Source organism: Scomber scombrus, chromosome 20 (genome assembly GCF_963691925.1).
Source record: "Scomber scombrus chromosome 20, fScoSco1.1, whole genome shotgun sequence".
NCBI classification, from domain to species: domain Eukaryota; kingdom Metazoa; phylum Chordata; class Actinopteri; order Scombriformes; family Scombridae; genus Scomber; species Scomber scombrus.
Window position 1 is genome coordinate 11706063 of NC_084989.1, and position 15257 is coordinate 11721319.

General features: G+C 38.7%; 1 protein-coding gene across 1 annotated transcript in view; it reads right to left on the minus strand.

The window, feature by feature from the left end:
• Positions 1-12072, minus strand: part of myripb (myosin VIIA and Rab interacting protein b) — a 95924-nt gene extending 83852 nt beyond the window's left edge. The window contains exon 1 of the mRNA XM_062441957.1: positions 11948-12072. Within this exon, the coding sequence (XP_062297941.1) occupies positions 11948-12057 (110 nt within the window). The 5' untranslated portion in view covers positions 12058-12072. The remainder of the gene's footprint in view (positions 1-11947) is intronic.
• Positions 12073-15257: the final 3185 nt, after the last annotated feature.

The window sequence follows — 15257 nt, forward strand, 5'->3', positions numbered from 1 at the left end:
TTTAGTTAGAAAAGTGAAATTGTTTTTTCCGTCTTTGGATTCCCATCACCATACATAAGGTGGTTACATAAATATCTCTAGTGCTGCTACTACCCTTTATCAGTCAGTGTAAGATGACATATGACAAAGAAGTAGCAAATCTTACTCCTGTTTGGTATATTTGCTTCAAAAATGGCCGAAATTTTTTTTTTTCTGTTTATCAATCCATTGCTTTATCGACTAATCGTTTCAATTCTATAATCCTGATATGGATGTACAGGAGGTCATATCCAGATTTTTTTTTAAGCTAAATGGACTAACCGACAGGTAAACCTTTCACTGTATCTAATACATTCTCTACTGTATGTGATTACTGCTGACATTTAGCCCGGTCTCTGAAGAAAAATGAATATATGAAACAACTTTATAAAGTACAAAACTGGAAACACATGATGCAACAGATATGTAAAGTCTTCCTCGGCATTCTTATTCAGTGCCAGACAGCATACTGAAGAGTCTGGAGGGGATTATGGCAGAAAACACACCACAGAGAAAGAGTTAAGACAACTGGAACAGAGGCAGAACATAGCCTGCATACAGAGAGGGTTTAAGAACACCACAGTGCAACAGGTTATACAAAAGGAAGAGGGGGATTCATTGTCTGTAATGAGGCAAATTACACCTTGCACAGAGTGTACTGTCTGTCTTGCTCCTCACCTCTCAGACACACAGTAATCCTGCAGAGGATCCTTCACTTTCTCTCATTCTGCCGAGCACTTCCCATAAAGACAGTCTCTGTCTGAAGCTAACCGACTGTGTCCGAGTACTTGAACCTTGCCTTGCTGGCTTGCGCTCCTGCAAACAGCCCAAAACCTTTGTAATTAACACTGCTGGCTGAAGTTCAATCACTTCAATATCACACAAGAGATAAGGCCCATGGGATAAATGACTGGCTCCTAGGAGGTAAATGAGCCCTCTGTCTCTTGGCCTGGGCGTAATAAAGAGTCAGACTAGGATAAGAAGTGTTGAGGTTATTCAAGACAAAAGGAAAGTCTCCCTGCTGTCTCACCAAGCATCGCTCACTCCCTCTGGACAGAGAGCAGCTCGTCCAATGCTGCCCTCCATTTCAAAACAACACAGCTGCCACTAATGAGGGTCTACAGAGGGAAAACACAGGTGGAGAGAGAACAGACTGAGGAATTGAGAGGGATAGGACCTCTGAATGGAAAATGGGGAGGGAGAAACAGAGGTGGAGATAATAAGATTGACTAGATGAGAAAATCACACAAGAGAGATAACACCATCTTCCTGCTGCAACCAACTGTTTTACTGTGAGTCAAAACAGCCCTTGACATTTGGCTGGTAGCAGGACTAATCACTGCAGACCTGGACAAATACAAAAGTAACAGCTCAGGCGATTACTCAGAGTCTTCCTACAGAACTCTAGAGTCTATCTTCTTGTAAAAATTTATACATGTTTATCTGGAGGAAGACAAGGCTGAGCAGTGATCCGTTCACCTTCATTTGACCGTCAGTGAGCAAAGGCTAAAATGCCACATACAGACACTCACACACAGAGTTATACACATTCATGCAGGCAAGGTTACTGAGGAGAAACCTATCTAGTCAGTCAGCTGGAAATGCTAAAGCTGCGTATAGGACTATGAAAGCAACTGTGCCACAAGTAGCTCGGGTGGATTATTTTTCACTATCTCATCAGCCCATCCCGTGGGCTCAGCAGCTCCAGAGGACAGCGGCACCATGCAGCTGCTGATATGTCACACTCAGGGGAAATCAGAGTCTTCCCCCGTAAGACGCCGTAAACCGCTGTCAGCTCAGGACATTTTGCTCAGGAAGGGTCTGCTGATGCACAGGCAAAACGTAAAATTCAGAAAGGTTTAGACATGTTGGAATGTTGAGCTCCAAACTTCTTTTTATGTTCAAGTACAACTGTCTTGCTTGACAGATCATCCGCATGAATTTGAATGTTATTGCACTGAAGAAGTGGCAAGCTTGATGCACTGTGGACTGTTGCTCAAAATTTTATTTGAAAAAATACACATACATTATGCATCCTAATTTATGTGTTTAAATGTATCATGGATTTGATAAGGTAGCCTATAAAGAGGAAATTAAATGTGCAACAGCATCCACTGAAGCAAATGTTTACTCAGACATATTGGCCCAACACCCCCAAGGTGTTAACTCATGTTACAACATATATTTCATAAATGGATGGTAAAAATATATTTGACCTTTCTTATTTTGACAAATAAGGTGTAAGGGACTGCATTACATTAAGAAGGAAGCTATTATGCTGGCCCTATATGCAGCACCTTAGTTCAGTATATGTCTTTAACAGGCAGTTTTATCTCCTGTCTCTTTAAGGCACCCCTGACCTGATTGGCCAACTTTCCGAAAATCTGATGAAGGGCAGCCATATCAGGGTTGTATTAAGTTACTGCCGACACAAACCAAACATTTCCTGCTTTACTGCTATTAAAAGCTTTTAGATGAATATATATCGGAAGACTTTAATCATGAAGAATTCACAGGAAATGAAACGTGTTCCTCACTGAATTAGAAAAGCTTTGTTATAAGTGCTAAAAAACTTCACAACAACTAATTTTATGTTGCCGTGCTGTGCAATGGAAAAACACTCACAGCGTGCCAACTCAACTCGAGGCATGGCTCGGCTTGACTACCCTCACTACAATGGTAAAATGCCATAATGTTAGTAGAATGACTAGCAAACGTGTGCACTGTGCATAGAGCAGGTGACCACATAAAGAAATCTGTCATGAGCCAACATCAGCTCAGGCTGAAAGTAGACAAAAAAACGTTGGAAACTGACTGTTTACCTCAGTATTTGACACATCAGCCACATTTAATATGAACATCTGTCACTGTAACTATACATTGTAAATATATATATATATGATATGACTATATATACTAAAAAAATGGAAAAGCATAAAATGACCCCTTTAATGTAAAAAACTGGTGGACCTCTGATGAATGGACCTTCATGTGTGTGTGAAAAAGACAGACAGACTAAACACAGCATGCGTAACCATGCCCATGCATAATTGCAGTGGTCCAAGGGACTATATTTCTGCCTGCTAATTAAGTTTAATTATATTAAATATCATCTACTAAGGGCCATATTAAAGACTAATTAGAAATCACAGAGTCTGTTGTAGCTGCACAGATCACCTCAACAGCCCTGAACACATGAAAGCAAATTAAAGCACAATCATGCTGATCAAAAATCAGCACGTAACGTTTCCTATCAGTCTGGTAGAGAGAGTTTTCAAATCTCAGTGTCATTTCAATATTTAGATAAAAACATGAACAAGATTACAACTTGATATACATTTCCTTTTACAGTTCATTTAGACTTTGAACTTTAAATCTGCCCACCTTCATGTTCAACAGGGTACTCCATCATGTATCATGGGAGAGAATGACATTATTAAAACATCTACTGCACAACAGTCAGACCCCTACCAATCAGCTCTACAATCATAGCCACAAGTCAGTCAGAATAGGTAATAAGTAGAGAGAGAACTGATGATCTTCACTTAAAATGCTATGCAGGCTTATTATACTTTAACTTTTCATTCACTGCTTTACCACGTTTAAAAAATTAAAACCCAGATATAAAGATAAAAAAGTAAACATATCAGTTATAAAAGTTCAATCTAGTAACCAAACAGCTACTGTATAACCATTAAAATGTGACCCTCTACTTTGTGAAATGACTCACAAAATCATACTGGTAATACACCTGCCACTACAGCAACAGAAAAAAAGGTCGGAAGGATTTGCCCTTCCCGTTCACCATGCGCTCACACACACTGCTGACGAGATCAGCACATACACAAACACAGCACTTCCACATCAAAAACAATCCATATCAACATGACTCAGACAAATAACCCACACCACTAACGTAACACAGCTAATCCCCAACAAACGAAAACCGCAGCCAAGAGAACAACTGCCACAACAACAGCTAGACTGAAATTAACTCTCTCCAGACCCGCTTTTCTGGCTGCTATATAAAAATGGTGGTGGTGGGGGTGAGGGTGTGGGGGGTTGAGTTGCCACATGAAGCTGTTTTACTGTTAAGAGTCCTCTTTGTATGTGCAGTTACACATCACATCCCTGCAGCTTTGGGCCCGTTTCATGTGAAAGAATGTCACATGTTAACATAGGGACCCGACACTGGATTATGGCACAGAATAAACACCTTAGACACTGAGAAGAAAGGAATAATACGTGTCTGTTTAACACAATGGAGCCATTCAAACGGCCACAAAGCTGCACCGGCGAGTTACACCACTTCTGGATTTTCCCTTGACAGAAACAAGTTGAGGTTATTAGTTCAGTAGTCTGGGAACCCAGCTTTATTAAAAAAAACACATCATCAAGTAGTTACAAGCTAATACATAGACGATTCAATATTCTGTGGTTGTCTATTGTAATTAATTTGATGAATGTTTATCAAATGGCGGCTTAAATTGAAATCTGAGCAGATGCTGTGGGAGGACATGACCTCAGGCCTGAGAGTCGATGGCAGAAGGTTGATCTGTCCCCATTTAGTGCTGCTTTAATAGAGGAGATGGCACAGCAGCCCAAAGGGACTGTCCTGCGACGAAGGGCAATATCCTCTGACTGCTTGTGCTCTGAAATCCAATTACGCCAATTTATCGATCCTCATGAATAAAGAGCCATTTGGGCCAAAACAGAACCTGACAGAGTTTTATCTTGGCAAAACATTTATTTTGACGTTGTCTTTCTATTAGACAAGCTGTGTGTATTTCTACCGTCTGTAGACAAAGAGTCAACAGGATAAATGCAGGAGGAAATAGAGGTCAGCTCTGTCCCAGACAGAGTGACATCCTCTGCCACCTTCTTTCAAAAAGATCCTGGCCTCTCAGTGTGACTCTTGCTCCCCCGTACCTGCCTGCCTGTCCCATTTCTGAGAGCTAGAAAAGAGAAAACAACAATTAAAAAGATAGAAAGAAGCTGAAGCCTTTGGATGCATGACACATATACTTGACCAATTGTTCAAATCTTACTAAATGAATTACCCCCTAAATGGCTGTAAATGTGTACTCTCTAGTCTTATAATAAAAGCATTAACAGATGGTTTGATTAACACTACAAAGTCAAACACTAATGAGATCTGTGTACTCTGAACACAACATTGTGTTTTGTCAAGTTTTCATTTTAAAAACATTCATGATTTGACAAACGAATTAAAATTGCTGATGCAAAATATCACCCTCTGACAATCGGGTACAATTGTTACAGCAGACAGGGTTGCATTCTCCAGCCAGAAACCCGACACAAAGAAAGAAAGAGAGATTACGATGTTGAGAGAATGTGATCGATGGCGCCTGCACACACATTCACAAATAATTGAGACTTATCCACGGAGCATTGTTCAGTTTCCAAATAATTTTTTGCCTTATTCAACAAGCTCATAAGTTGAAATAATGTAGAGCCTTCTCTTTCAATAGAGAGGAGAGAGCTGCCATTGCTGCAATTGAAGTTAGTTTTGAAGTAAGCCTTACAGGTACAGTAATTGGCCTACCTATACAAGCAGATAAGTTTAAAGAGGATCCTTCCTGACTCTGAGAGCAAATTATCCATAAGAGTTACCAATAGCTCGAGCTCCAGCCATCTTCCACAAAGACACAGTGGTGGATAACTATTTCCATCTATTATCATTTCAAAGTCTGTCTCCCTTGGGAGTGCTTGTGCTGTTTGTTAAGTAGACACACGCCTCTGCTCCCCTGAGTTTCCTGCTGTTCCATAATGAGCCTCTCTAGCTGGATGGCCACTGAGATGGAGGAGGCCAGAGGTTTAGCTGCTCGCCCTCTCTAATTGGCAGCATCACACTCGTGCCCTTCACTAGCAGAGCAACTAGGGTGCACGTGGAAGTTACTGAAGATTTATATATACAGTGTTGTAGTTTCCAAAACAAAGTTACAAATTGCTTCAAAATTAATACCACAGGCACAATACAATTGTATACAATTGACTGTAACAAGCTTAAAACAATACAGCAAACAAGAATTGAACATAAACGAGACGGCAACACATCAGTTAATAAAAGCTAATGGACTAAATTATAATAAATGTATTTGCAATGCATCTTTCACACAAAAGTGCAGCTTAAAATGATTTACAACTAAAGAAATGACACGCGCTACACAGTGCTTCACATCAAAAATGAATTGAACATAAAACATGTAAATGCATAAGAGACAGAAAATAAAACCTACTTAATAATATTAATAAACATAAGATGAAATTAAGTAAAAAATAGAATACATAGAATACAGCGACTTAATAAATGAAAATTCAGAAAGTGTTTTGCCATGTGTACACAATCTGTAAATCGGCGCCTGGGTCTGTGGAGCCATAAGCATAAAAGAATCTCCCTTTTCCCAACGGACATAGACTCACCACTGGCCTTGATTAACCAAAATAAGCATCTTTCAGCTTACCCCAGAACATCTTCAAGAGTTTATTGAGGAAAAAACCACACGAGCAGTCTTCCTCTCATATTTAGCCAAGATACTGGGACATTAATGTGACGCCACAAATGTGACGCCTCAAGCATGCGTAAGGACACAAGAAAAAAGTAGAGACTTCACTTATTTTTTTACTTAACTGTGAACCATATGATAATCATCCAGTCATAAATATCCAGTCTCTCATAGAAATCAGGCAACAGTTTAGGTTAACCAAGAGTGCTTTTGTCATCAGTATAAACATGGAATTATATATTAAAATGTTGAATTAAATGCGGTAGCAAATAGAGTAAATAATAGCCTACTGCTGTGCAGCAATATCAGAAATGCCCTCACCAATGGTCATAGGAGATTTTTCAATACTGTACCAAGACTAATAACTGGTTTCTGACAATTTAATCATGCAAAATCAGATTCTATAATACAAAGTAAGGCAAAGACACCTCATGAAAGCCTGTGTTTACTTGTTAATAAAGTCATGTTGTCATGGACGAATATGGATCTGCAAAAGTTCAGTCTTTTTTGATTTGTTGTACAGTTGAAAATAACACTAATACACTGCATGACAACAAAAACTCCCTCACACAATGATAAAAGCATATAAGTGCACAGACATCATAAACGACATGTAGTTGCCCACATGAAAACTTGAAAGCTAAACTCGAAAACAGTGAAAATCAGCCTTGACTGAGCTCATTGCTGTGTGCGTCGTTTTTATTTACATATTTATTACAATTCAGTATTTATGAGACCGAAGGTAATATCAGTTAAGTCTTTCAACATTTTGTATTATTCAGCATGGGAGAAAATTAGAATGGAGCATTTAAAGTGCCGGCGGAGGCTTATAAACCATCCCATGAATCCTTCAACAGGGTAATTTACAACTTTGCAGGGCTGACTTCATTCAAGGAAGCAAAAACAAATGTCAGCCATGCATGGAGAAGAAAATCCCACAGGGAGAGCTCTTCTTCCTGAAACACTCAACCACCATCTGCTGTGAGCAAGTTTCATATTTCTATTCATATACTGTATACTGCAACATTTTATATTTCATGAAAGGCAAATGGGTTTTCTCTCTCTATTTCTGTTCTCCGGTGATTTGCGGCAAAACCAAAATGCTATTCTGATCTCTATTAACTACAGTATCTAGATTGTACACAGGCATCAGCACACAGCACACTTTAATCAGATAAAGTGGAAAAAAGATTGATGCAAATGCAATTCATAAGACAACAGATGCCTCCAGATACTGACAGAGGACATTCATTGTTGTTAAGATTAAATGGAGTAACATTAAGTAGTAGGTTGTACTTGCTACTACTTCAAATGTTCTACTGAATCTTATACACTTGAAAATGTAGTGAAATTGTGTTATATTATCAGTGGATTTATATTTACTAGGAGGAACTAGGAGAAATTGATTTTTATTTTATAAATCTATTGATTCTGACAGGGGTTGTAATATATATATATAATATTCTGATAAACAGTAAACACATACTCATCCAATTCAATTTGTTTTACTCAGAATAAAGAGTGCTTTTGAAAAAAAGTATATTTTCAAAGATTTATGTTACTTTATTCTCTGCTACTCCCCTATAATTCAAAAGGTGTTCAATCATGTTTTTATATATTACAGTTATTTTAATCCCACTACATCTACTGTGTTAGACAACTACAATTGCTAGATACTTTGCTGATAAAGATTTAACATACGAAACATATGATCATCTTATAAAATATGGTGCATCAATAATGTTGATTTAACCAGGCAATGGCTCCACAAAAATACAAAAAAACATACAAAATTACAGAAATATATGATAGATATATTATGTATGTTTTACTGAAAGATCCCCTCCAGACATGTTGTAAGATATATCAATAATGTAATAATAATATATTCTATTAATAATAACATGTTGTCTAACATGTTTTTTCCTCACAAAAAGTATAATTACCTCCTTCCTTCAAAATCTTAATATTCAACCTATTCATTCTCCTTTATTGAAAAATCCAGAATCAATGAATATGCAAATATTTGTCATTTCAAAAGTTTAACAGCCGGACACAGGATGTCTCCTCCTTCACAGAAAAGTTTATTTTCACTGTTCGTGCACTGTAGGCTTCAAGTTTCCACATCACACTTTTGTAAGTTGGAACACACTGGCTCCAAACTAGTTGCAATGTCACAATTCATGCTTATAGGTACTCATAATCTCAGATTTTCAAATAAGCAAGAAACTTTCCCCCCTCAGAAGGTGAATGCAAAGCAGCTTCTGCACATACATCATTCTGCACAGTGACAGTCACACATCCAGCTGAAGTAACAATGAGCAAAACACAGAGTAGAGTGGGACTTTAAGTTTTAAAGGATGGAGCTTTACTTGAAGTTGTGCAGTAATGTAATGCCCTTTCACTTATATCGTTTATCTAAATACATTTTCCTCATAAATTACAGAGAAGTGTGGGAAACACTAACACCCAGTATCCTTTAATGGGGCTTTCAAGAGGTTCTGCTGCATGAAACATGTCTAACAGTTAAAGCACAAATTACAATAAAAATGAGGCCATTCTACCAGATGGTAATTATGTAACAGATTAGTGGTTTTAACTGCTAAAACAAGCAAATTTGACTGTCAACGTGCATCTAATATCCACTTTGGAAAACTTTGCTTTTAAATCATCAAACAAGTCATAATAACTCAATAAAGCTACAATTAAAGAGCTTTGATTATTTTTATGAAGAACCGTTGCTTAATGAGTATCTCTGCGCTATTACATCAACATTAATCCGTTTATCTTTTTGCAGTAATACTAACAGCCTGCGAGGCAGAAAGTCTTTTTGATTACTCATGACAGCTTGGTGGGAGAAAATTTCACAGCCCAGTAATTTGGGAATACACCATCTTTGTTTTGAAACTTATTCTGGAAAAATAAGTTGAATTTGAGTTTTAGCAGCACAGACTAACGGCTGCTCTCTGGTTCGTGAAGCAACTTTGTTATGCTCCTCAGAGTACAGCTTAGATGTTTAGTGCTCCAAGTAAAGCAGCCTAATCACTCATGGCATCCACTCAAGAACATGAAACCGCTGAGAATCACAGTTCAAATATGAAGGAAGACATCACATTTCCAAAACAAAATAGCTGATGCTGGGGCCTGGTAGGTAGTCAAAGGAACATATTTGTTTATTACGAAATTGCAGGGTACAACCACACTTTAAAACACTGTAAAACAACATAGTCGTATTGTCCTTCTGAAACAATGCAAAGTAGACACACTGATCTGACCACACATTTCATGGCCAAACCCCCATGGAGGCCTGTCACAATGAAACTGAAACCCTCCCTACCTAAATACAGGCTGTCACAGGGAGAGGAGGGAGGGGGTGAAAGACAGGAGGTGAGGAGGAGGAGGAACGGGCCAGCACTTGTCGCATGTTAAGTAAGAAGCTGTGACACCGGAGCAGAGCCCTGAGGCCTGGCCCAACTGACCCTGACAGACCTGACAGCCCACAAGCTGAAAACACAATCTTAACTCCTTACAGCAGGCTGTCCAGATGGAGACGCTGCAATAAACCATACTGCTGTAAAACTTGTAAAGAAATAACTGCAGCTTTGTTTAAAAATCACGCTGCCATCTTTCAATCCGACGTCATGAGAACAGATGTCAAGTACAACCTCTGGTAAACAGAAGGGATGTTGTGGATTACATTGTAAAGTATAAATACATTCATAACTGAGAGTGTCGGGCTGTTTTACTGACGCCTTGACTTCAAATGCATAAAGATGTCATGAGGATTAATAGTCTGTTGGCCAATCCCATCAATTAAAATGCATAAATAAAATCATCTGCCCGTAAAGCTGTCTTAAGTCACCAAGAAAGGATTTGATTACATTTGCCATGACGCAGTGTTAGTTTCTGACCAAGATCTGACAAAAACATCTTTGCAAGCCAAACTGAAATCAAAATATTTCGATACTTTGTTTTAGTTTTTACTTATTTTGGACTTATTTAGACAAAAACATTTCATTCATTTTTCTGCAGTCACAAATCAGTGTTCTCCAGTGGGCGTGAACTTATGAACTTATGAACTTATGGTTCCACCAGTATGTGTTAGTACTGGGTATTTCACTGATGCAACTTCTGTGTAGACGAGCACTAAAAAATATTCTAAAAAATATCCCTTAAATCCTAATGACTACAAAGGTAGTTAACCAGCTTGGGGGGAGGCTTTGTTAGCCCCATCTGTGAACTCACCACTACTTATATTAATCAGGGACTCCAAACACTACTCCATGTTGTGATCATAGGATAACCTACAGAGAGCTGATGTTATGGGACAGTTTGGTAATTTCCCATCACCACAACTGGTAATGAAAGAGAGACAGCTCATGCAAGCTAGACCAAGTAAAAGTAAAGTAAAATGAGCGATGACGACAGCTCTGAATGTGCAGGAGCTGCTGATGACTCAGAGGGTGTTGAAATAACATGAACGAAAATTATCATCTTGAGGGGCTCAGTAATACCAAGGTCCAACTGAAACTGAATGGCTGTCTACTACAGCATATATATCGCTGTAATCACATGCACCTGCATCACCTGTCTGGCAGCAGTGATAACACTAACACTACAAGACTACATCAAGTTAACATTGCAGGTAATGAAAAAGGAGCTGATTGTGTCCCAAACCATCAACTAGCAGCACAGGTTAAAAGCACAGAGGCTCCCCCTTTTGTTTTCGCCCCAGTGCTCCACATCAACCAGCCACCTCTGCCTGAAGCTCAGGTGCTATTATGTCCAAAATGTACAAGCTGCAGTATCATTACAATTTATATTTCCTTATATAAAAAGTGACAATTAAAAGACATCAAGCAATGAAATGATTGAAGTTGTAGAGGGAAGACTTAGAGGATCAATGTGTGAGATTTAGTGGCATTCAGTGGAAAGGACTTGGCAGAAATGGAATATAATATTAATGTAATATTTGTTCAAGTATGTTTTAATTAGTGTAAAATCACATGAAAATAAGAACTGTGGTGTATTTCTATCACCTTAGATGACATCCTCTTCCACAGAGCCCTGCCATGTTGCACTTCCATGTTTATACAGAAACCCACATGCATAGCAGGGGAGGAGTATTCAGTTGGTTGCAATCTGCAACCTCACTGCTAGATGCCACTAAAGCCTACACACTGGTCCTTTAAACCAGACGCTGCCAGTAAGTGCCATGATAAGTGCCTGTCAGCTGAAACAGCTGCACACACTATATCTGGTCATTTCTGCTCACAGGCAAATGTCATTTCTCCTTATCAGCTCCTCTCAAATCACTCTGTATGTGTCACCTCAAATGTGTTAAATACAAAAAAAAGTGTTAAATACTAGAAAAAAATGCTGGCAGGAGATTCCCATCTCACCTCAGCCTCTCCTCCTCTTTCTTTCTCAGCTTCATGTCCCGCTGGACCACTTTTAAGACGTGCTCGGCCTCATCATCTGTCAGGCCAGACAGGTCCAGCTTCCGGCCCATCGTTCCTGGCCTCAACACGTCAGGCTGCTGCTGGTCCGAGACAGGAGGAGAGGCGAGGGCGCTGCTGCTCTGGGGGCCGAGGCTGGGACAACCCTGGAGGAAGACAGAGGGATGGAGAAATTAAAAATGTGTTTGTGCATTTGTAGAAACAATCCACTCCTTTAAACCTGAACATTCATGTGATTGACATTTAACTTGCCAGTGTTTCTGAACACAACTTGTGTACACTTGGTATTGAGTAATTTACAACTTTCATTGACATGTATTAGCTAAGGAAATACCACATCAATAGGTCTCTAGTCTCTAAAACAGCTATCCAACAGAAAGATACATTGAAATGGTAACATCTCAACATGTAATACACATTTAGTTTTATGACTTGTGAGCAAAATATATTGTGGCGCCAGTTGCTTTCCTGCAGCATGACTGTCTGTATGAGGAAGCTGAAAATTGAGTAAGAGGTTTGTTTCCAAACCAGAGTGCAGTGGCTGAAAAGATTTTTCTTCTTACTGTTTCAGGTCTATGCTAGTTTGATACTTAAACTTGCCCTTAGGCAGAAATAAAGTACATTTGTTAACCCAAACAACTTTACTTACTGTGCGTATTCTAATAGCATTTTGTATGGTCTCTTCAGGCTATTTTGATACTATGAAACAGCAGACAGGGAGCTATAAAGAAGTGTCCACACTCAACAAAACCAAACACAGTAGCATACACCTGTAACAGACTTCGAGCTGGTCATTTTATCTGGTATGTGAGTGGGTTTGTGTTCTAATGTAAACACACTAGCTCACATTAACTAGAGTGTTTTCCTTGTCCAAATAAGATACCAAGCTACGCAGCATATTAGCAAAACATTAGGCTGTGTAATCTTGTTTCATATCATTTGACATGTTGCTAGTCAACCTTTTTATAGTCAACACTATACATGACGTACAGGAAATGGTTTCCTACTTTAAGGCTGAAGATCTGGTTTCAGTTTGTGATTGTACCAAGTTAAAAACGTGTCTGACGTCAAATATGTTAGGGGTGAGAAGGACATGAGCAAATTCACATGGAGGAGGAATTGAAAAAAGACTGATGGAGAGGAGAGACCGAGGGACGGCCCATAAAAAGGAACACAGAGGGAAGACCAGAGGGAGGGAGAAGCAGAGAGGGATGGGAGATGGACAGAAGGAGAAGGTCCATTAACTGCGGTGGCTAAACAAGTAGATGGGAGTGCACAGGCAGCCGAGAGAGCAATGATGACTCAGAAGGCCAGACAATTATGTCCGTTCTATTATTGGGCCAATAGCTTCATCGACAGAGTGCCTCTCCTCTTACTCGGGGTATCACTCATTCCTCCAGTTCAGCTCAGGTCCCATCTCTTGACAGACTGCTGTTCAACTTTGTCAGATTTTAAAAAAATGAAAACAAAACATTTAGATGTATTTTGGGGTTTTACATAAGCTAACCAAAGAGTGATGAGTCATTTTTCCTCTTTTAAAATTTCCAAGGTTATACTGTGCACTCAATTTGCTACAGTGAAAGTCATTCAATGCATATTTTAATATCATCAACCATTTCTGGAGCATCTGTTTCTTTAAAAATGGAGAAGTGGTCGTCATTTCATAGAAAAAGCTTCAGGGAAGCCAAAGGAATATTGTTTTTCAAGCTATCATCTTAATTCACACTAACAGATTTCTCCAACAAGGGCTTTTTATGAGTCATTTGTTTCAGTACAGTAATACCTAACCCACAAGGGCAAACACACACAGACACACACACACACACACACACACACACACACACACACTCTCGCGCTCTGTCTTATGCACTCAATCTCACATACACACACAAAGTGTGAGAAAGAGCTTTTTGTCACATTCCCAGCTACAGCGGAGAAAAGCTGCAAAATCTTTCAGTCTCAGAAATCTGGTATCGCAGTGTAAATACAGACTGTCACAATGCCATTCACAAACTCTCCTCATTCAGCTGATGTGATAAGAGACCTTGCCCTTTGCCTCTGAAAAGGCTCAGTCTGACAGAAACTTTACACACAAAATGTTAGAATACACACTCAGTCACATGTGGCCATGCATACTAAACATGTGCTCTCAAAACACAATATGGCTGTCAGGCACCGTCAGTCCTTTGTTTCTTTGATATAAATCATGTAATAATTTCATATAAATCTTTCAAAGTCACATTTTGTTGCTCTAGGTGGGTGGTCCTTCTACTTTTACCACCTGTGACTGATCTACATATCACAGGAAATGATTTTTTTAAATATATATTGCCTAAGCCTGTATGACAGCACACCTCATGTTCAAAGGAAGTAGCATGATGACATCCCTTCATATTACAGAACACTGTGCAATGTTCCCAGACGCCTAAACCCTTTATGCATCCAATTTCCATCCCAATGTTGCTGGCAGTAATACTTTGAAGGCTGTTAGCAAACAGCAAAAATATTAGGCTATGCTGGACTGAAAGGCAACATTTATCTTAAGAAAATAAACACTTAACGGCTTGTTTCACCTGCCTGACAAAAACTACTGATGATAAAGTTTTCTCTAGCAATTTCCTTAAATATTCATCAGTTTTTTAAATTATATTCAATAACGCTTTATATATACAATTATATTTAATCATCAATCATTAGACGGTCAGGTGATCAGGACATACGAAGCAAACACACTCAGTTGGTTAGCTGAGCTTAGCATAAAAATGGGTTGTGATCTTGTTTGCCTAATCTGTACAAAAACCAAAGTTTAAATAGTCACAGTTTTACAGCGGATTATGTGATTAACAATTCTTGGCCAAATGTAGTGACTAGCTAGCTAGTTTCCATTTTGTTTCCAGTTTTTATGCTTTAATATACTTACTGTATATTTAGCAGACATGAGAGCAGTATCGCTCTTGTCATCTGACTTTGGTAAAGAAAGCAAATAAGCATATTTCCAACAATGTTGAACTATTCCATGTTTGTACTAATAACACATAGCCTTTTAATACATCATAAATGAAAGCTATTGTTCTAAATACAACTCAGATGTCATTTCTAACAATCTTGCATGTATGTATATGTATACATATAAATTGAAGCAACAGGGGCATATGTTTTTCACATTTGAAGATTGACTACCTTGATGGTATTTTGCCCCTCAAATTCTTTACTGACATTGGAAAACTAACACAGTATCTTAGCCTATTGATAT